This window comes from Epargyreus clarus, unplaced genomic scaffold (assembly GCF_041222505.1).
Source record: "Epargyreus clarus isolate Ecla_fem2 unplaced genomic scaffold, WU_Ecla_fem_2.2 ptg000019l, whole genome shotgun sequence".
Taxonomy (NCBI): Eukaryota; Metazoa; Arthropoda; class Insecta; order Lepidoptera; family Hesperiidae; genus Epargyreus; species Epargyreus clarus.
In genome coordinates this window covers 5,418,225-5,442,063 of record NW_027332227.1, presented here as the reverse complement: position 1 = coordinate 5,442,063, position 23,839 = coordinate 5,418,225, and the positions used below count along the sequence as shown (strand labels likewise).

Here is a 23,839-nt window from a genome sequence, read left to right as displayed (position 1 = left end):
AAAAAATACACATTAAAACAGTTGGTATCCTCATACCTATGTGTATAGATATCTATATTGTCAAGTAGTTTTATAATTGACCTACATAAGTTGTTTAGGAAGTCGGGTTAAAATAAAACAATATGTAATTCCAATGTGTAATAAGCAAATATTGAATTAAAATACTTAGTTGGTTGGTGCCCAGGCGTATCAGCAACTTGCAAACTGCAAGTCATGTGCATACATGATAATTTCAGCATGTACCTACATGGGATGTATCCAATGCATTTCCTGTTTCACATATCAATTTGTAACGAAGTGGGTCCTCGCTGATATTATAAAATTAGATACGACAACAAAGCAAAATGTGCTTGAATATTACTTCAATAATTTATTTCCCTCTGGTATTGTAGGCAAAATTATTATTTATATTGACGTAATAAATTGAAGTAAGAATATGATGTGCTCATTATCTGAAAATAAATTATTATATATTATAGTATTTGGGTAGATGCCAAACTTTCTTTATCTAGAGTTTGCTTAGCGCACTTAGTTACTTTGATAAATTACGAGGAGGAGGAATATAATGGCTGGTGGAGCGATCACCATACCGGTTAGATACGCAGTGGATTCCGTGTTCGATTCTCTGCCGGACTGATAATCAGTTATTTAAATATATATAGTTATTTATATATATATACGCGACAAATAGATAACCTTTCTTCTTTGGGAATTCGTAGGTTCCTTGCTTCTTATTCTTTATTTAAATAAAAATAGTAATGTAGATTAATTTGTTTTATCTTATGTGATTGTTTCGCTGTATTGTTAAGAAATATGGTTTCAGTCACAATAAAATGTTATTATAATTAATTAATGAGATAATAATGAATGAACAAGTTCTTGGTTAGATGCCCCCATAGATTGCTACTGAATAAATTAACCGACTTTGCTTTTCATGAAGTGGTAACTTTTTGCAGTAGGTAGGTCTGCGAGATTTACACTTTTGTACATTTTTCTTTTTGATGGGATCTATATGATATGAGATGGATGTCCGAAGAAGTAATAAAAGATAAGGTATAACAAGGATCGCCACACAAAAACGTGTTTTTCAATATATTTTTGCTCTCGTAAGAACGGTCATAGGTATAATAAATAACTAAAAGTAACCTTAAGTAATCACTTAAGGTTACTTTTATGATTAAAATTTGCATTATAATCATAATGCATTTTTTTCAAGTGACAACAAATACGCAAACTACAAATAATATGAAATAAATCTCGCAATTACTGCGGTGTTTGCGTCTCACACTTGATTTTAATATAAATGTGTATTGGGTATTGGCACAGTACAAATATTATAGATCCTTATACTGTGGTATTGGTATAAGAACAAATATATCCATGTTCTTTCGCAATACGCATATCAAATTATGCATTGTCATCCAAACTATTATATAATACTGTACAAAATTCTATCTCAATGAGTTACGGGTATATGGATTAAATTTCAGTTACTTTATTTGACCTTCACATACCTACATAACACGCTTTTATTTAACTAACAAAGCAAGTTCAATAAAAGCTTGTAACAATATCAAGATAAATTAATCTGTAACTAATTATAGCGAGTAATTAATATGCTATCAGCGTATTATCAAATAATACTTATTCACATGCCGCGATAATAAGTGATACTGTGATAGGCGATCACCATAAATATATTTTAAAAGGATTTATGGTCACTGAAGACCTTATCAACGACGAAGAGTGAAGACTTTATTAACAAGACAATCGACAAACTGTCTAAAGCAGCGTTTCCCAGCCTTTTTCAGTCCACGGATCCTTAGGAACACAATCACAGTTTTCACGGACCCCCTTAATAAAATAAACAGCAAAAAAACGGATAAGGTATTTATTTTCGTTATTAAAGATACAAAAAAAAACAAATACAGAAGGTAATTATAACTATGAAAAATATGAAAAAAAAAATTTGAAGGTTGGTGTTGCTTTTTTGCAACTAAATCAGGGATATTCGGGTTGATTTTGCTACTATACGGGTAATCTCAAATCAGATTCTACTTGTAATCTGTTTCTGTATTTGTTTTTTTTTGGATAAACAAGAGTAGAGAATGCCGTTTCACATAGGTATGTGGTTGAAAAAATTGCGCTTTTGCATTTAATGAGCGATTTATGTATGGTCCAGTGATGACACCGCGGACCCCCAGGGGTCCGCGGACCAAAGGTTGGGAAACGCGGGTCTAAAGCATGTGATACCTACTTGCTGTAGAAGTAGAATAAAGTCTAGGGTTCAATGTAAAGTCCCCCTTTTTACTGTGCTTGATCTATCATGGAATCTTCAAAGATTTTTATCTACTTTTAACGGTCAGATTAGTTCAAAATTTTGAACAATTATCAAGAACCAATGAAAATATACGATTTTTATAATTTTATCCCACTCTTTTAGCATCGGGTGCGATTTTAGCATGGTTTTTATTTTTTAAACTATATTATTATTTAGTATATTATTATTTTTCTGTAATGGTGCATTAAATAAGTACTCTCTCAAGTGTTATAATAGTGATGTTCTTTAACGCCCGTTGTTAAAAATCAATCAATGTAACGTTTTGCCAACCAAATATCGTAATTAGACAAAAAATGGATAGATATATAGTTTCTTAATAAGGAGCGTTAGACCGTGCACTTCTTTATTAATAATATAAAAATGGGTACCTACCGAAGAAAATGTCTCCAACTCTACGTTTGGTAGACCAGTGAAGTTGATTAAAACTGGCCGCTGAGCGCGCATAATCACGATTAATATATCCTGACACACTAAACGGCCCAGTGAAGTGTCTTCCCATCCACAGTTCCAACAAGCCTCGCCCACTGAGAAGCCCTGAAAGAGACCAAAGCCATCAACCTTTACTGTATAACTGGGAATAAGTCTCCTATCAAAGTAAGAGGTTTATAAGCTATAGTCTTCGCTGGCCACGTGTGGATGGATTGATAGAATTTACACACCTTTGAGAACTTATTTTAATACAAGTCTGATGTAGGTTTTGTCACTTTGTTTTTCGTGACCGTTAAAACAAGTGATAATATATATTAAAAAAAAACAGTTGTTCGTATTTCGGATCCTCCGATCGAGGGGCCGACTTTCAACATCTTTTACACACACACACACACTTGAATTTTCTGTATTGTACTCACTGAACAGGAACAAAAAATAAGATCGAAACCGGAAAAAAACATCCTGTAATAAACGTAGTTTTATGTGTAATTTTTATTTGTGTGTCCTTGTTTGCAGCATCTAAATTTATTTATTAATTTCTGTTTAAACATATTTCGTTATGGTAATAAGTAGAGATGCGCCGAATAGTGATTTCACCAAATAACCGAATACCGAATAATATTCGGTTTACCTTTACCGAACCGAATATTAGGCCGAATTATCCGGTTTACCATTTCTTTATTGTCAATTTGCCGGCTATGTGTGTTCATTCACACTTTAAAATGTTGATTTGAGTTTTAAAAATGAATACTGATTTTAGGTTTAAAATAAATGTTGACTATATTAACTATAGATTAAGTAATAAATGTGATGGCTTGATGTTTCAAAGTAAATGTTGATTTGAAGTTTAATTGCTTTATTTTATTAGCTTTATCAACATATTCTTAATAGGATTTGAGTTTAACTTATAATATAACATAAATCTTATATAAGAATTTTTGTTTTTTAGTCCTGTACCATGTCGTGTATACAAGAAAATAGAAATATTCGAACCGAACATATTCGGCACTAAAACCGAATAATTCGGCCGAATACAAATAGCAAAAAAGATGCCGAATACGCCGAATACCGGATACCAAACGAATATTTGGCGCATCCCTAGCTAATAAGTACTTGTTTTTCAATTTACATTTACCTAATTATTTTTAAGCTGTCAGGTTTATGTATGTACCTACATTACGTTATCTAATATGCTAATTATTTATTTTGTCCATATGTAGATATATATTTACTTTATAATCATTATTTATATTATTTTATTAAATCGCTATTTATTTGAAACTGTTTCAAAATATTGTATGTGTATCATAATAACCTTTAGGTAAAGAATTCTAAAAATGTTACTTATTTTTGATATGATCTGTTTGGTAGCTTTAATTTGGTACCTTTTATATATACCTTCTGGCTAAGTTGGATAATTATGCTATTATTTTAGGACTAACAAAGAATAATAACTATGTAATTTTATGTTTATACCAGGGGTTCCCAATCTTTTGTAACCCGCGGCGCAGTTACAAGTTTAATATTCTTTCACGGCGCCCTGTGCCCTGTCCTAGCTAACTATTTGAAGAAGACAGTCGAAAGAAATAGGTAACTACAATAATAGTAGTTACCTTAGGTTGATCGAAACGAAATTTAAAACACCACAATATGAAATTGTACAATACGTTATTATAAAATAATTTAAACGGAAAACAACAAGAAAGACTTGAGAAAAAACAAAAATTAAATACGATATGTATTCAGTTTCTTACAGGATCTTCTCAGTAGAGGTCGCGTTCCGATCCGGTAGTAGTTTAAGAAAATATTGTAACTGACAATTTATAAGTGCCGCCGTTGGCCTATACAAAATAAATATATTTCATTTCATTTCAGTCAAATCAATGTGAAGGGTGAGCTAAGTGATCTCCGCGCAGTTTTTCAAAGCGGGGAATATCACTTGACACTGCTATTCTCATTTCTTGCTCCACATTGATCCGATATTTGTTCTTTATCACTGCTACATCTGAAAACCCAGCTTCACATAGATATAATGATGCAAACGGAATGAAAATGTTTAATGCTTTGGATGTTAAATTTGGATATTCATTTTGAATCGATGACCAAAACGCCAATATTTGTGGTGTCCAATGATTAGAGGATCGACTCACGGCGCCCCTCTTTACTTTCTACGGCGCACCAGGGCGCCGCGGCGCACACTTTGGGAACCCCTGGTTTATACATTACATTATCTAAGCTAAGAACAATAATATGTTTTTGTTGTGGTTTAATATGTATGAGATATGTATCATTATTTTAACGTGTCTTACGAAGCTCCACAGAATACTTATAGGCTTGCATACATATAAGACAAATGAGGTGTTAATAATAAAATTAATACTTATTCAGCTTTTTGTCCCTGTAGTTCCTGGATTAGAATAGGACTACGGTATCGACTATCTGTTGTAAGAGGCGACTAAAAGGGGGCTTCTGGGGTCGCGGGTGACAAGAGTGGGAGCTCAACCACTCGGCCCCGGGAAGGACGGCGATATGTGTGGTCGCATACCGTCGTACGCACCAGACGGTGTGGCGAGCGTCAAGCTCACCTGGGCGGAGCGCCGACGGGGCAACGCGTTAAGTGCACTCCAGTTGCGTTCCTTTGGAGATCCCGGAGCCCTCTACAAAGCGCCGAGGACGGCCAGCGGGGGGGTTTTAGTGCGGTATGAATCTCACATAACCTTGCGTCGCTCCCACGGCACCGGGTACCTTTTGAAGGGTACCCGGTGCCGTGGTCGCCCTCGTAAAAAAAAAGACACTCACCTTTCAAGAAAGCACCCACCTTATTTCGTATGAGGGTTCCGAGGTAGCACGGTATCCACAGTTGCACGCAAGTTGCTGACAACATTAAGCTGAAGGTAAAGTGGAATTTGCCGTGGTCCAACGACTGTATGCAAGAGACATATAATACTTAAATTGAAATATAAATAAAATTTAAAGTTAAAGATTTTAACGAATATAATTAGAGTACCTACAAAGCAACAACTTATATAATTTAATAACTTTAGTATTTGATAAAAAGGTTATCCTATCTTGCGTCGGCCTAATTCTAATAACAATTTTAATAACGACCTTATTATAGAGATTTGGCGATATATTATAGATCTTGCGTGCTCATTGATTTTTGCTATTTAGCTAAGGTCTAACAGCCGCACATATTTTTACTTATGGCAGAGCAGTATGCATGGAAGTTGTCAAAGTTTTATTTTTAATATTTTTTCGCCTAGGTAACGTAACGACTTTGTCCCTGTAGTTCCGGGACCAGAATAGGGCTATGGTATCCCCTGCCTGTCGTAAGAGGCGACTAAAAGGGGCTTCCGGGGTTGCGGGTGGCAAAAGTGGGAGCTCGAACCGCCCGGCCAGCGACCCCGGGAAGGACGGCTGAATGTGTGGTCGCATACTGTTGTGCACATCAGACGGAGTGGCAAGCACCATGCTCGCCTGGGCGGAGCCCGACGGGGCAACGCCCGCTAAGAGTACTCCGGTTGCGTTCCTTTGGAGATCCCGGAGTCCTCTACGCAGCGCCGAGGACGGCCACCTGGGGGTTTTAGTGCGGTAAGAATCCCACATAACCCCGTGTCGCTCCTACGGCATAGGGTACCTTTTGAAGGTCTCCCCCTCGTAAACAAAAAAAAAAACGGTAACGTAACGACTTACTGTCTGGCTCCAATAGCTTGACGGATGTTACACTATGAAATTAAATTCTAGAGACGATATGTAAAAATGGGTATATTTGAGCCAACACTCACGTCAGCAATTTGATAGGCTATTAAACAAATGGCTATTGAACTGAACATGACTTGATAAACTAGAGGGGGTCCGTATATAGATGACACTGCCTCCACTGATCTGAAAATAAAGTCAAACAATATATGACTTGAATTGAAACCCCTATACTCAGTACCTATATGAGAACGAGGTAGATAAATGTTGATGAAATTTCCAAAAAAATGAATACTTAGGTATACACGTTAATTATAGAATAAATACATCTAAAGTCGCCTTCTTTAATAATATAACTTATAGTAACATGATAATATATTGGTCCTGTATCTTTGTTTCTTATTAGTATTAATGGTTTTCGTTTTTGTTTCGTTGTAGCGCTGTACAATAATATTTGTGCATTTTAGATTGCAAATATTAGTTACACAAATAAGTAAGTAAATGATTTGTTGTGCAGTTGCAGACCTTCCAGTTATCAGACTGACCTCACTGCGTTTTATAATAAAATAATACGAGTGTTTTTTTATCTCATAAATGATAAGTTGTATGCAATAGTTTTTTAAAAGCTTGATTTAAGAGGTAGGTACATAGGTAAACGCGGTCCGAGGATACGAAACACAAAATTTAAATATTCGTGTATGATTTTTCGTAGGTACTACGTTACTATATAGTATCTACTACAAGTACCTTGAAATGACAGTACTATACTACTGTTTTAAACATAAGTAGAAAAGTAAATAAGTGGGTCTACTACGAGCGTCCATTAAAATACAATATCAGAGGAGTTATAATTCGTTCTTTTTCAATACATTTTATGCGTCCATTGGAGTTATTACTCGTATCAGTGGCGGGCTAAGGTCGTTAGAGGCCCCGGTTTGGGGGGATGTTTAAGTTGAATGGCCCTTAGTGTTAAGTTCGGTTGTCATTCAGTGACCCTTTTTTTCTCTGACGGATACACATTTCATAGATGGTCTGACGGCTTTTTTTAGCAACTGTGTTTGGAGGCCCCCTCAAGATCGGAAGGCCCGGGGCGGACAACCACTCCCCCCCCTCTCTTAAGCCGCTAGAGCTTATTATATTTATGTATTTGTTAAGAATGGTGAGAGCAAGTAGGTAATTATTAATTCATTCTAAATTATTAATTAAGAATGAGGGAGTAAAATAATAAATTTTTAGTGACCAGTAGAATTGTGAACGTCGAAGGATATGGTAGGCACGCCATCTACAAGAAAATATAATTATAAAAAGAGTAGCAGATGAGCATGCAGTCCACCTGATCCTAAGTGGCTACTGCCACTTCCATGGACATCTGTAATCAACCCCAGATAGTATTAGATATTCCTACCTGAGGTCGGCCACAGATGCGACCCCTGAGGACTAAGCTGGAACGCCTCGGAAAAGTATGTCTCCGTTACCACATCCTTAAAATCAGAACACAGCAGCTTAACGCTGTTATTAGGCAGAAATAGGTGAGGCGGTGGTGCCGCCGGAGTTGAACCAATTTCTCCACGCAACCTATCTGAGCGTCGTATATTCACTATACGTACTTAAACACTGACATGTGCCACTTGACAATTCGTCGCATTCTGCTGTTGAGTATTCTTTGAACATTAACACGTCGACAATCATGCCAGCTGAGCTTCGCCACGGATTCGTCGAGACCGTCAAATAATACTTCGAAATCAAATATTATCATGTTCATTAAATAAAAGTAGTGCAGTAGTAGGTGAAATAGCACGTAAACGTACACTGAAAAGTGAGATCATCATTAGTGTTATATTTTATTTTACTTCATTACAATTTTATGTAATGGTGAAGATTTGAGCTTCTTACAGACTTTAAATAATTGCCCAAGTGTGATTCTAATTCTCACACTAAGGGTCATCCCTACTACCATTTTTTTAATTTTTAGTAAATATTTGTACCCTCGTATGGAGGATTTACGATCCCTCCGGGGGACGCGACCTCCACTTTAAGAAACACTGTTTTATAATAATCTAGACACGCGGTAGCCTGTCAGCCAAGACTTCCAAAAAATATCATCTACTTACCTACATAAGTTCAACATATCGATACTTTTGGTAAAAACTACATACCACCAAATGTTTGAGGGACTAATATACTAATGATTGTATGCCAAAACATAAAAACTTCGTAATTTGGCGTTCTGTAAGGATCGTCCTCGGGCAGCCACATCGTAAACGGCAGAGGTCTCGTCGTATATTCAGTTTGTGTTTCAAAAAGTGATTGATACAATAGAGCAAGTATAGTTGTTATAATAAACATAGCGCATACGGCCGTAAAGAACACAAGCCATACGATGCACAGTTGCCAGATTATTAATTGACCCTGCAAAAATTTATTCCTGTAACAAATATTTTAAATTAATACAATAATATATTACACACATAAGTGCCTACTTATAAGTAGGTACATTTTTCGGTTTGTCCCTGTAGTTCCAGGACTAGAATAGGGCTACCGTATACCCTGCCCGTCGTAGGAGGCGACTAAAAGGGGGCTTCCGGGGTTGCGGACGGCAAGAGTGGGAGCTCGAACCGTCCAGCAAGCGACCCCGGGAAGGACGGCGGTATGTGTGGTCGCATACCATTGCCTTTTAGTTTTATAGTTATTTCATTTTCATTATTTTTAAAGTTTCCTTTGTGTTTACGTTGTCCGTCATTGATAAATATTGAATCTAGGAAGTCATTATTAATCAGTCATTGATCAACCGTTATACAAATGCCGAAGTTCCGTGGGATAAAAAATAACCCTTTAACTGCAAAAGGTTCATATCATACCTACTCATATATGTTAGCGTGACACAGTACCTATACACTTACTTGTATTGCTCCCCCAAACTACATATGTACTTAAAATCAGTGTTCATGTCGTCTAACAATTTCAAAATCTTTGTCCTGTTCATCAATAAACTGGCGTAAACAAGCGGAATGGTGCCCATCACCAGGAAGTAACAAAAGCTCTCAGTGGCGAAGGTATAATCCTTGACTTTATACCCGTGGTACATGAACATCATTTCAAAAGCACATGCTACCGCAGTGGTCGCAATACTAAAAGAGGGCCACAAAAATCTGTAAAAAAATATGTATTGTTATTACGGATATGTATAATATTGGAGGAGTATACGACCATACAGGCCACGTGATGGTAAGTGGCTACTACCGCCCAAGGACATCAGGCTATAGTAGACGCATTGCAACCAGAGAACTAAATCGGAATGCCTCGGATAAGTATGTCCCTTACATACGTATTTTCAACCGAAACTCAGCAGCGCTGCACAGTGCTGTTATTAGGCAGAAAACGCATGGCGGTGGTATCGAACCACAAAGGGTTCTACCACGTTTTAAATACTGACGTCATTTCACTGTGTTATTAGGTTTGATTTGTTTTTTCTACAATTCCAATTCTAATACAAAAATCATCTTCACTTAAGTTTGTTTGCCAGCGCTATTGACACGGACTTCATATTTGAAGTTGCATGCAATTTAAATAACGTGGTACAGGGGCACCTTGTGGGTTTTTTGAAATATTCATCTATTACTGATGTCAATGGTCAATTTATAATAGAAGTATGCTTGATTATAATAGAAGTATGTTTTAAGGCTTTTGTAACGCCGTTGATTGTGCAACTCCTAAATAAAATTGTAATTAGGTAGTCATCTCAAATATGCAATTTATAAGTTGGTTCGACTCCGGCGGCATCACCGCCACACCTGTTTCTGCTTCATAACAGCAGTGTTAAACGCTGCTGTGTTCTGATTTGAAGGGTGTGGTAACGGAGACATACTTTTCCGAGGCGTTCCAGCTTAGTCCTCAAGCTTAGTAGCGGCGCATCTGTGGCCGACCTCAGGTAGGAATATCTAGGGTTGATTACAGATGTCCATGGGCGGCAATAGCATCAGGTAGATGCTCGTCTGCTACTCCTATATAATAAAAAATGAGAAAATAGGTTATGAAGCTTGATTCGGAGCTAATTACAAAAATAACGTAAATTCAAAATTAATACCTCCAATACGAGTCTGTATTATTAAAAAATATTCCATTGAACACCAGAAGTGCACGTAATTGTGGATGAAATTTATAGAGATCAATGTCTGGACTCTCATAATCGAAGTCGGATTTTGTAAAAAATGTCTTGAAAGATTCAAACATCGTTACAAAATATGGACAAGAACTGATAGTTTTTACAAGCTACGACGCTATATCAATGATTAAGACAAATTGGAAAGCCTAATTAGTTCAATATGAACTAATTTACTTAATAGGTCTCGGAATGATCCTCAAGTCCTTGCTATGTTATTACGCACCGACATTAAGGTATTTAATTCTAGTTATTGGACCTGCAATTTTAAATTATTACTTTATTAGTTAGAATTTCCATATTTTTCATAATCATCGCATAATCACCGCATGATTGATGCAGGTAAAAAGTGTTTTAATTGTAAATGTATCTACTTGATTTTTTTTTCATTTCTTTTATTATAATTCAGGCAGTCTGACGTCCATTTATTGTTTGAGCAATAGAGGAACGGTATTTTTTTAGTTTTTTAGAAAATTCTCCCAAAACTCAAATGTACTTGTCGCGTCTGTTTAGACATCTACTATAGGTACAGCCGCCGAACATCTTTTATGGTAGCGAAAAAATTTTAAGTCTATGCTTTTGTTACTTACGTTTATAAGTGCTTAAAATAATAATTGCTAAAGCTGCTTAAGTATAGTAGCCATTGGGCGGTCAGCCTAACTTATTTGTGTTTATCATTTATTATATGGGTCAATTCCAAGGAATTTATTGACAACAAGTTATGAATTTGCATTTATCACTGTCAAGTAGGTGATTTAAATTAATAGCTATCAGAAGTTTAATATTTGTTCTAGTGGCTTAAAGGGGTGATCGGAAGGGGCGGTCCGGTCCGCCTTAGGCCTCCGATTCTGGGTAGCCTCCAAACACAGTTGCCAAAAAAAAGGTTGACCGAACCAAAAAATCTGCGAAATTTGTATCAGTCAGCGAAAAAAAATTCACCACCGAATGGGGGCCCCCGTTCAACTTTCCGCCCTGGGCCTCCGGACCTTACTCCGCTACTGATTATTGGATACATACCTACTCATGAATACATTAATAGACTTAGAAATTTTGGCATCGTACTTATGTAGATTTTGCTACACTATGTCTATCAAAAATATTATAAGCATTTTCGGTTCTATATCCCTATCAGTTGCTTAATTAGGACCTATATATTATTTAAATAAGTAGCTATTGGATAGATAAATGATTGTTAACACGTGTTACACGTGATATGGATAACAAAATATCCATATCACGTGTACGTAAGTGTTGTTGTTACAACACGTGATTTCTTTATCTATTTTTTTGGGTCGACGTCGAGTCATACAGAATTGTTAAATAAAAATGGGCATTTAAATATTTAATCTTCCCGTTGACACGCGCGTAGAGTGCTGGGAGCAGAAGGGGTAGTCTTTCCCGGCCTGCACCATTTTCGGTGGGTGTAAAATTAAGATTTTTCGTATTATACTATTAGGGTGTATCCGTGTATGTATTTTACACAGGATGAACTTTTTAACTTAGTCTGCTGCGGCAATTTTGTGGACATATTGCGACACGTTTTAATTATGAACCCACCAGGGGCTGCGAGTTGCGGTTCGTAGTTTGAGAAGTGTTGGTCTATACAAAAATAAATACACAAATATTTAAATTTGGAAACCACTTGAAAATATGTCAAAAATGAAAGAAGCTTTTTTTCTTTAATAGACAATCTGTAAACTGATTTATAACCACAGTATATCCACAATGTGTCTATCTATCTAATATTGATCTGGGGGCACGGTAGTGCTCTATTACGCTAGTGATCTATTGCAAGGGTCACTAAATATGGGTCACCTTTAAAATAAAGATACTTGAAATGAGAACTCATTTTATACGGGACCCGATTATTATCTCACGACTGGGCTCCGGTCTTCTCAGAGTGAAAGGAGCTTTGAGCATAGTCCTCCGCTCTGGCTAAGTCGAATTGGTAGACTTTACACACCTTTGAGAGCTTTTATTCTCTTAAGGAACTCTTCGTTATGTAGATTTCCTCGCGATGTTTTCCTTCAAATAACGAATTTCTAATACGAGTATAACATTAAAAAATCAGTATTATAACCCTGAATGTAAGGCCGAATTTTAACCCCTAGGGGCCTAAATTATCACCGGCATTTTAAGGTATGACCTGTGTAGGTATCATATACCGAAAGTATTGGTTGTAAAAAGCGTGTTTTTTTGTCGTTTACAGTCATACGAGTAAATATAATGCATTGTTTTTCTGACCGGCTCATACCGGTTCAAGACCCTTAGGCACGTCATACATATACGACAGTGTACGTTAGCTACTTACTAATGACGTACACAGAGTGTCCATGTGTACGAACTGCTTGCGGATAAAGTAAAGACTAAATAGAGAAAAGTATTAATAGGTATTTAGATTGATTGTAGATGATGTCACCGAATACTCGCGCTCCAAGGACACCATTTTTTAAATCTATGTCAAAATCTTTTCTCCTACTACGATTAATTGATGGAAATTGCATTGATTAATGGCATTTTCTTTACTTACTTGCGTTTGTTTTATTTTTTGTTATTATTTTGATGATTACTTATATTTGTTTATATAATATTGTATATAGTAAATAAACTCACGTTGTCTGTGATAATATAATAAAGTAATTAAGTAATCACAGTAGATTATATCACTGATTGATTGATTATCTATATCACATAGGTAAAATAAATTAAGTTAATAGTCGGCAGAATGCATATATATCGTAACTTATTGCAATCAAATTAAATCATGAACGATCATTGTTAATGAAAGTCAAAGATTTTTTTGGGGATACAATTTTTTAAGGTTTTGTTTCATTCGTCAGATTGACGAGAACAGCCTACAATCTTATCTATATACCTACTCAAAAGTGATAAAAGTTCGCTGGTAGTAGGCCACAAGTTATTCGCAGAGTGACACAGGGCCCACAATGATCGGGGGAGTAATAACGGTTTTGTTAATAATTTTACTTTTAGTGCGCTTGTATAAAGATGCATACAAGAAGCCAGTGGAAAACTTCCCTCCAGGTAACGTTGGAAAAAATTATTTATTGTAACTTATAAATTACTTATTCATTTATGTTATGGAAATTTTGATTTTCTTATTTAAAGTTGCCTTTTTAAATATTATATCACTTAGTACATGTGCATGTAAATTAGTAAAAGGCTAAGATTCAGCTGCATTATTTCTGGTCTCCTTTATAATATAAAGTAAAAAATATAAAAAATATAAAAATGATTTTTTGATTTGAATGATTGAGATTAAAAATGAGGCCGCGAATATGTATTTTAAAGAAGATTTAAATTATAATTTATTGATTTTTTGTGAGATAAATTATAATTGATTCAATTAACTATTTTTGATAGTCATATTATTTATTATTTATATTAATTACTAAATTAACTGTCGTCAAGAGAAAGATAAAAATAAAAATGGATTACTCGCAATTCCTCCATTAATGGCAGTCTCCATAGTGGTGAGGATATTCCAATCTCCCTACCAAAACTGGCGGGAGACACCCAATTTAACTTAAAACCTTACTTATATTACTATTTATTGTTTTTAATTAAAACAAAATACTTACAATACAATTTACAAATTAACTATAATGAAATACCATTTCAACTAAATCTATAGGCATACCTAAAATTTTATGAATAAAAAATACATTTTAGTTAATATATATGTTGCTAAAAATAAATTCATTTCGACTTGTGAACTCTTTATTATATACATATTATACCTGAACTTATTCGTGTTTCGATATGAATGTGTCTCCTTTTTTAATAAACAGTTTCTTTTTGTAAAACAAAAGCGTTATCACCCAAATTAATTACTTTATTATTTGTTTTTGTTCCGTTAATTACTTATTATAAGTACATAAAATGATGTATCCACAACAATGTTCAATGTATATAAAATAAATTTTAATACATTTATACTTTATAGGTCCACCAAGTTTACCGATATGGGGAGCATATTTTATTATTATCCTAAAAGAACTGAATAATCTTGGGGGCGCTATGAGAAAATTGGCTGACGAGTACAAGACGAAGGTAGTGGGAATGTATCTAGGAGCATTTCCGTCAGTGGTAGTTGATGACCCGACTTTGATCAAGGAAGTGCTCAATCGAGAGGAATTTGATGGACGCATGGACATCATCGTGGGCAGACTGAGAGGTTTCTGGAAGAGACTAGGTAAGAATACGAGTTACGAAATATCACATTTTATTTGTTCCTTGCAACTTATCTTAACTCTCAAATCCTTTATCAAGTCTACTTTTCGTGGTTTTTCCGATATTGACCGACCAGTTATATATGGGTGCAGACGAGGGTGTTTGATTGAGAGATGTCGATGAGATTCTAAAACTATTTATTGAATTGCTACAATTGATTCTATATTCTAAACTAAAATCTAAATTATTCTATGTGAAACTCGTACGATGGTGGTAACGAGAATGACGCTCTGTCCGTAGGAACGTTAGACGACACCACACATTACCGGAGTTAGCACTATTTTAGATATATAAAAACCAATCATGCGGTCCGAATATAACAGACCTTTACAGTTATTAGTAAATAATAACAAAAGTGATAGGACTAGTTCAACCTATTAACATATGAACTTACTGAGGTTTGCAAACGATCATTTTAATGTCTGTGAAACTAGCATTTATTGTTGATAAGCGGTGATTGACTAGTTTTCGAGGTCAGCATCCCAGACACTACCCATCAATAATTCAAAAATGACGTCATGCACATTAAAAAAAACATTTCATGATGAAGCATAAGCAAAAAGCATAAAAAAAAACTTCATAATGTGATGAGAGTTATATGTAGTCGGTACTGGGACATTGTGATGAAGTCTGGGCTAAAATATTTAATTTTGAGATCCATACCCAGTAGAAGAACACTCCTGGATCACAATTATGACTGTTGAATGCTAATAAATTAATATGAACATCAAGACTCATCTAGTTAATGATCAGTTTAAGTATAAAAACCTGATTTAACATGCGGGCAAAGCCCTAAGTTAAATGTTACAAGTAAAAATCGTGCAATAACATGGTTCGAACATAATTTCATTTTCATTTGTTTTCTTATATTTTGTTACATTTTTAGGTATTTTCTTCACGGACGACTACTTTTGGCATGTGCAAAGAAGATTTTCATTGCGTTACATGAGAGACTATGGATTTGGACGGCGTTGTGGAACCTTAGAGTCTGTTGTCGATCAAGAAATAAAAGAGATGATCGACATGGTCACCTCCGGACCAAAGTACCCTATTGAAAAGGTATTTATTAATGTACTTTATAAAAATCTCCTAGTATTACATAATTTATTGTGGAGTAGTCTCAGCTATCTAAATCTGTAAATGAAAATCTGTAAATGACTGTAACGATGATCTGAAGATGAATACAAATCCTTTGCTTACCACTGAAATGAAATACCCTTCATAAGCTTACCATGCTGTTTAAACCAGAAAATAGCTGCAAATGCTGAATATGTTGTAGATATTAAAACATACAAATAGTTGTACTTTGACGACGAAATTTGGAGAAATAAATTAACATGGTCTATAATAATTAATCCTAGGTCCAATCGTTTTCACCCCAAAGCCAGGAATAGTGAATTGTTTAGTCGAAATTGGCAGAGTGAGCGTGCCGTAAGCGACGTTAAAGTTATTTGCTTGTTTTTTTTTTTACAGGAAATTGTCAAAGGCGATTTGATTCTGTTGCCAGAATTTTTTGTTGTGCCTTTTTTGAATGGATTGCTGCATGTTTTTGGTCGTATGACGCTCCCGAGATCCGAGTATCATACTCTGTGGCACCTCGCCCGGCGGGCGACGGTCTTTCAAAGTAGTTCCAATGACTTCGGAGGGGCACTGTCATTAACGCCTTGGTTGAAAGAAATTATACCTAAGTGGAGCGGCTTCGCGGGGTTAAAATCGGGAAACGAAGGCATACGGGATTTGATGACGGTATGTTTTTCTTTAATTCGTAAAGAAAATAATTATGATTTAGCTGATTATTCAATACTTTACGGATATACCACTAAAATAAGTAAAACGACTTGTAATATGTACATACAATATTTTTTTAATAATTGAGTATGCAGTCCACAGTATGAAGATTATATTTTCCTCAATACACCACTAGCAAAAATAAATAAGATTTTATTGTCCGACAACAAGGTTCTACATGAGTATTGAATTATTTTAGAAACTCGTTGAAGAGGCATTGGCAACGTACGAAGAATCACACGATCGTCATTTCCTGGACGTCTATATAAGAAAAATGAAAGATGAGATTAAGTCAAACAAACGGACAACTTTTTCTGGTGAGTATTTTTATATCATACTTAAATTACAAACATCAATAATTTTTTACATAAGTTTCTCTTTGTAATTACAAATTTAGTGTCAAAGACTTATAGGAACATTTATGTACCTGCTTAGACCATACTAGCATAAAATACAGCTGTATTTTTTGATCACTGTTTTGTACGAAGGAATTTTGGAAACAACTATTATTTATGTAAAAAATTTGAAAACTTCTGTTAGATTCTTTCGCTTCTATTATCTTCTGTTGGCGAGCGGAGCCACGTGAGAGTTTTTGAACATGCGTAATTTTTTAATCCCATAAATTACGGTCTCTTACAGCTACGGTTTCTAGTGGTGTCCCGTGTCGGTGACAGGACATCGGCAACTGTGTCCGATTGCTGACACGGGACACAGTGAGCACGGTTGCTTGTGATGGTGTGCTGTGTCAGTAACAGAAAGTGTACCCGTTTGCGCAGCGCCTAAGTCACGTTTAGATTGTGAATCACGTGCATAATAATCTGCTTGTAGGATCAATAGGATATCGATTCCTTTGTTTACGCACTACTTAGGTATAATTATTTTTTTGCAACACGTTTTTAATGTCACGTTTTGTATCGTAAGTAGATACGATAGCGACGAAACGCCAATTACTTCTTCGATAAAATATGTTTTGATCCTTGACATTGATTTTTCATCAGTGTATACTTTTATCATTCGTAAATCTTGAACAATTAAAAATTAGGATTAAAAAATAAGTCTATGGCATTTTGTAGTTTTGTTCTTTCAATATTAGTTTTATTTTTTCTTCTCTACATTTGTTTTGTATGATCTTAACGTATTTTCTGGGGTGAAAACTCGCTTTATTATCGAATACGAGATCCGTCTTGGCACTTGCCAACGTACAAACAGCATGGAATATTAACGAGAAGTACCTAACTATCTCTCTATATACGGATAATAGCGACCGGTCGTGCTGATGTTATATACGTTAATATAGATGAGCGAGACTGACTCATGCAAACCACGCATGGCATAACTATTTAGCAACAACATTGATTTACCTACTGACTGTTTAAAAGTAAATATTTTATAGGTACCTACTGAGGTATATAGGTATTAATTTAAAGATATCTTTTGACTAATTTGCATTGAACTTTTTACATTATATTCAAGTCAAAATATTTTCTTTTTAAATTTAAAACGTATTTTTACATAAAATAAATGATAGCAAAACTTGTGTACCAATTGTAAAAAACGTTCCTAACACCAAGGGATAGGTTACCTAACGTTAATTAAATAATTATCATATATGTACGTAGTTAGATAATTATACATATACATACCTATTTCTTAATGTTAATTATTTTTTTAAACTTATAGTTGATACTAACAAAAAGGTCAATGATAAAAAACTTTCGAACATTTATTCCATTAATTTTTTAATATTCTTTGTATAAAAACAAAATCCATGCAAGAGGAGTTCCGCATGGAAGCTCTCAAATATAATTATTTTTTATTAATATATGTTATACAAGTTTTCCTCCAAAATATGTTAATGTAGGTATTTATTAATCATTGCTCATGTGTTATTTAAACATTTCAGTTGACCAATTGGTATTGATCTGCGTGGACTATGCTTTCCCAACGGCGACGGCGGTGGAGCACACATTGGCATTTCTAGTAGAACGAGTGTTGTTACAACCTGAGATCCAGGATAAACTGCACGAAGAGATTGACAGGGTCGTTGGAAGGGGCCGCGCTCCCACTTTGGATGATAGGCACAAGTACGACTGACTTTAAAATAGTTTCACGCCTTTTATTTCTAATACTTAGGCGGAAATTTTCAAATAACGAACATTGGATACATTGATTGAAAAATTTGAATAACGGGTGTAGGTAAATAGAATATATTAATTGTGCTCAAGCCGGCGTAGGTAATTAAGAATATCTCGGGACTAGAATAGGGCTACGGTATCCCCTGCCTGTCGTATGAGGCGACTAAAAGGGGGCTTCTGGGGTTGCGAGCGGCAAGAGTGGTAGCTCGAGCAAGTAACACCGGGAAGGACGACGGTGTGTGTGGCCGCATACCGTTGTAAACACTAGGTGTGTGGGAGGAGCGTAAACTGCTCCCCTAGGGAAGAGCCCGATTGGGGCATCGCGCTCGGAGGACTCCGGTTGTGTTCCATCGGAGATCCCGGAGTTCTCCACCAAGCGCCGAGGACGGCCACCGGGGGGGTTTTACTGCGGTAAAAATCCCACATAACCCGGCGTCGCTTCCACGTCGTCGGGTACCTTTTGAAGGTTTCCCACTCGTGAACAAAAAAAAAAGGTAATTAAGAATAAGCTCAAAATTTGTCCGACGCCCTGCCGTGCTTATCTGGAGTGGATCTGCTCCCAGAAACGGGGCAATTTTGATTTATTAAATAGTTAAACGTTTTTTTAATGACGTCACAGTTACATCGCGCGTCGCAGTAAAGTTTTAGGTATACATATAAAACTTTTGAATATAAATAACGAAATCGTTCCTGCGCACATTACTACATAAAAATTCTTTGTGCCAACACAACGAAATTTACGGTTACGGTTAAGACATTTATCATTTAAATTTACCTTACTGATAATACTTAGAAAGAGAAAAGAAAAAGCTCACACAAGACCGAGATTCATGATATGGTCATAAGTGTTTTTAAATTCATTTATTCCGTGCTTAGATACGTAAAAGACGGTAGGTACGTTGAAGATTTTATGCTAGCGTATCGGGACCAAAAATACTGGTCGATCAACATAAAGAATCTATATTTATATTTTTATTAGCTGACCCGGTAAGCTTTGTACCGCCTCAAAATCTATTTATAAATTCTTTGATTTTTGATTTTGGGTGATAAATTCTTTGATAAAGATAATAAGTAGGTTAGAGAAGCCTCAGTTAGGTCAAACCCAAATGAAATCCTGGATCTGCCACTTCCATTGTCTACCTATTAGTAAGATGTATCATATTTTTTTCAGAATGCCTTACACGGAGGCCTGCATTCGCGAAATGATGAGGTACGAACCGCTGGTCCCTCTGGGTGTGCCACACCGCGCTACCACCAACACCAAGCTCGGAGGGTACAATATTCCCGAGGTAATGATCGCCTTTTTACGCTCGACACAAAGAGTTGTGTTTTAACGTGTACAAATGTCCACCTCTTAATTCGTAGCTTGTAGTAAGTGGCTCCTAAACGGATGAACCGATTTTACCAGATTGGGTAGGGTAGGTAGTGTTCTTTGAGCGTATTTATGGATGTATGCATTCATTTCGACGCCCTACAGCTTAGACATTAAGCTATCATGTAAGAAAATCTGTTCAGCTATTTAAAAATCATCAACTCTTTTTAGTTTCTCAATTTAAGCTTTCTTGTGAATATCAAATTGTTATAATTTTGAAACATGTAAATGTAAATCAAATGAAAATCTTATAAATACATGAACGCATTAATAAACGGTTAAAAGTTTATAGAACATTGAGTTTAACATACCTATTTAAATGAAATACCTACTTACTTCCGTTATGTGAATCTCGTACGGTTGGACAGCTATCCGATCCTTTATAATTAGAGATGCGCCGAATATTCGTTTGGTATTCGGTTTTCGGCGTATTCGGCATCTTTTTTGGTATTTGTAAGTATTCGGCCGAATTATTCGGTTCGAGTAGGTATGTCTACTTTCGTGTATACACGACACGGTACATAACTAAAACACAAAACTTCTTATGTAAGATTTATGTTATATTTTAAGTCAAAGAAATCCTATGATAATTTAATAACATAAAGCAATTAAACTTCAAATCAACATTTATTTTGAAACCTTAAAAGAACATATTTATTACTTACGAGCTGTGCCCCGCGGTTTCACCCGCGTTAAAAGTGTAAATACTCTGAAGTTTTCATGGGATTTAACTTTTTTGCGCTTATCCCTAATTCTTTTTCCAAAATTAATGTAGCCTATGTTACTGTCTATAACATCAGCTAATTGCCAGTGAAAGTCCCATCAAAATCAGTACAGCCATTTTAAAGATTAGCCGGAACAAACCAAATTTGAAATAATATTTTTTTCGTTATAAGTACCGTATGTACCGTATATTTTATATTTTCCTTTTATGTTATATGGTCTTAGTGAAATGTTGTTATTTTGACATTACAAACAGACACTTAAATTTTAATTATTTGTATAGATTCTATAGTTAGTATAGTTAACATTTATTTTAAACCTCAAATCAGTATTTCTTTTTACAACTTAAATCAAAGTTTTAATGAACACAGGTATAACTGGCAAATTGACAATAATGGACACTATAAAAGAAATATTAGAACCTGTTTACGCGGCAAAACAATGAATTGGTAAACCGAATAATTCGGCCGAATATCCGGTTCGGTGAAAGTTAAACCGAATAATATTCGGTATTCGGTTATTCGGTGAAACCACTATTCGGCGCATCTCTAGTTATAATCTATTAATAATTAATCTAATAATAATTATTATTAATGTAAAACGATCCGTTATACCGGTCAAAGATATATAATTTTACGGAAAAGAAAAGAAAAGAAGATTTAAAAGGACAACTACTCGAATAACGACAGATTGTATAGCCAAACCGGCTTTTATTTTGCATGAATTGGCCATAAGTATATATAATATAATAACAATTAAATATCTCTTGCCTTCACGGTGAAATAAGAAGAAATCTTATATATCTAAACTTAAACAAGTCGCTCACGTGTTATGTTATGTTGCCCTTAACTCTATTTCTTTTTATTTTGAAAAGAGTGAGATAGTACTTCTGCTAGCAGTCTGCATTGACCACTTTACATTCCGTGGCTTGCATACGTGTAGGCAATAGGAAATAGAATTGTTCGAGGTGTGTGTGCGTATGTTTACGATTTTTTTTTGTTACAGAACACATTGGTTTCCGTAAACTACACATCTTTGCACTTTGATAAAGGAATATGGACTGACCCCGAAAATTTCCGCCCCGAACGTTACATTGAGAATGGAAAATTAAAAGTCAGCAACGATAAGTCATTACCCTTTGGAGCAGGTAAGCCATTCTTATAATTTTATGAATCAGCTTTTAAAAATGTCCACTTTCGGAAAGTTCGATGACATTTATTTTGTAGAGTCGATGAACTTATGTGCACTCCACGCTATATGATGATGTGGATTTTACGTACTCGTATTAAAAAAAACTTAATTTTGATGCGATCATTTATATCATCAAGAAGATCAATAAAAGTTTTCTTTTTATTTTCTTTGGTTTTGTGAACCTTTCTCGTCCGTCTTTTACTTAGTCACCATAGCTTATATATACAACATTTTATTAATTATTGCCTATGTAACGACTACTATATTTGATAGAAATCAAAACAATCACTGAGATTTCGGGAGGACCAACAACCCTCTATTCTAAATATCTAGTTTTTCGACGTTTTAATCGTATTGGCTATGACAATGATCCAGATCATACAAAGTCCTTTCCTTTGCAAGAATCAAAACTGTTTTCAGCAGGATTTTTAGACATTTATTACAAGCATAAATCTTTCATTTGTTGAACATTTTAAAACATGTCCTGTGTGATAGGTACTTAAATAGGTATAGTTGTTGTTGTGTTACATTTTAAGGATGATTTTATTTATTTTACAGGACGGCGACTTTGCGCTGGTGAGACCTACGCGCGGCAAACTATGTTCCAAGTGTTCGCTGCGTTCATGCAGGCTTTCCACATCTCCACAGCCGACGGACACCCCCTTAAAAAACCTTTACCAAGGAGACAGGGCATCATAATGATGATACAAAATTTCTGGATCCGTGTGAAACCTAGAACATAAGTTACACTTAAAAATGACGACTGATACGTAGGTACATTAAGAAATATTACGAGCGATATTTATTGAGCTAGTAATAGATATTTGAGCTGTTAGGTACTTGAAACAACTTGATAAGTAATTGGACCAAAGCAAATTATTTTGCTTATGGGTACATCTTTATCTCCACAATGCCGACAAAGCTGGTTGACACACTCATTAATAATCGTTATTATTAATAATGAATGTATCAAGTCAATTTTACTGAACAAGAAAACATGTTTATTATTTGCTTTGATTTATTATATCAAGGATTGTCGAAGCAAATACCTTATCTTAATGTCTAGTAGGTACATGAGACCTCTACAACAACACATAACATATAATAAAGACTAATTAGGTGTATTTATGTAACACCTTGGATTAATAATTAGCAAAGAGTAGTTATGTACTTGCCACCAACATTTTGCTATTAATAAAATTGTAGATGGATGTTTTTATACTGTTTAAATATAGTTTAGTTGTTAAATGTAATATATCAGTAGTTTTTAGAGCACATTTGAATAAAATTAAGACATTTGCTAAAAATCAAGACAGTGGCGGATTAAGGTCGTCGGGGGCCTGCGGAGGAAATGTTAAATGAGGTCCCCAGTTTCAAAAGTTTGATTTTACAAAATTATATTTTTTTGCAGATTTATACACATTTCACAGATTGGTTCCGTCGACCTTTTTTTGCAAATGTGTATGCCCCAACCCTTAGTCTGCTAGTGAATTAGCTAACTCAGCGCACTTAAATAATTAGTTATTTTATTATTATTCACTAATCAATTTATACTAAGCACGGATAGTGACGATTTTCTTACCTGTGTAGGTACTTTTATCCGTATCTCAGATAAGTTATGTATCTAGTTCTCACCGTTTGAATAGTATTATAACGAAAATTCATCTGGATCACTAATTTTACATTTTCTTTTACTTTAGCTCGGGTAACAAATTAATTAGATGTACCTATGTACATAATTTGCTTTATTC

General features: G+C 35.1%; 2 protein-coding genes across 2 annotated transcripts; one reads left to right on the top strand and one right to left on the bottom strand.

Moving 5' to 3' along the window:
• Positions 1-108: 108 nt before the first annotated feature.
• Positions 109-10,699, bottom strand: LOC140750482 (odorant receptor 13a-like). The gene is made up of 8 exons (XM_073084028.1): positions 10,554-10,699; positions 9,370-9,618; positions 8,626-8,894; positions 8,077-8,278; positions 6,556-6,655; positions 5,589-5,693; positions 2,714-2,875; positions 109-452 (listed from the first exon to the last, which is right to left on the bottom strand). The coding sequence occupies exons 1-8, from the start codon at positions 10,697-10,699 to the stop codon at positions 402-404; spliced, it is 1,284 nt and encodes a 427-aa protein (XP_072940129.1). The 3' UTR covers positions 109-401.
• Positions 10,700-13,520: 2,821 nt separating this feature from the next.
• On the top strand, positions 13,521-23,471 carry LOC140750041 (probable cytochrome P450 304a1). The gene is made up of 9 exons (XM_073083344.1): positions 13,521-13,670; positions 14,593-14,841; positions 15,766-15,938; positions 16,353-16,625; positions 16,867-16,984; positions 18,571-18,751; positions 19,974-20,091; positions 21,903-22,044; positions 22,647-23,471. Exons 1-9 carry the CDS (start codon positions 13,574-13,576, stop codon positions 22,829-22,831), a joined length of 1,536 nt encoding a protein of 511 aa, XP_072939445.1. The 5' UTR covers positions 13,521-13,573; the 3' UTR covers positions 22,832-23,471.
• Positions 23,472-23,839: the final 368 nt, after the last annotated feature.

What these genes read in the sequence shown, in the direction of transcription:
- LOC140750041 (XM_073083344.1), top strand. Translation starts at nt 13,574, where the DNA reads ATGATCGGGGGAGTAATAACGGTTTTGTTAATAATTTTACTTTTAGTG. An exon ending in AGGTTTCTGGAAGAGACTAG is followed by an intron (nt 14,842 to 15,765) that starts GTAAGAATACGA and finishes TTACATTTTTAG; the next exon opens with GTATTTTCTTCACGGACGAC. An exon ending in ACTTTGGATGATAGGCACAA is followed by an intron (nt 18,752 to 19,973) that starts GTACGACTGACT and finishes TATTTTTTTCAG; the next exon opens with AATGCCTTACACGGAGGCCT.
- LOC140750482 (XM_073084028.1), bottom strand. Translation starts at nt 10,699, where the DNA reads ATGTTTGAATCTTTCAAGACATTTTTTACAAAATCCGACTTCGATTAT. An exon ending in TAGCCTATCAAATTGCTGAC is followed by an intron (nt 5,694 to 6,555) that starts GTGAGTGTTGGC and finishes TCTTGCATACAG; the next exon opens with TCGTTGGACCACGGCAAATT. An exon ending in GAACCCTCATACGAAATAAG is followed by an intron (nt 2,876 to 5,588) that starts GTGGGTGCTTTC and finishes GGTCTCTTTCAG; the next exon opens with GGCTTCTCAGTGGGCGAGGC.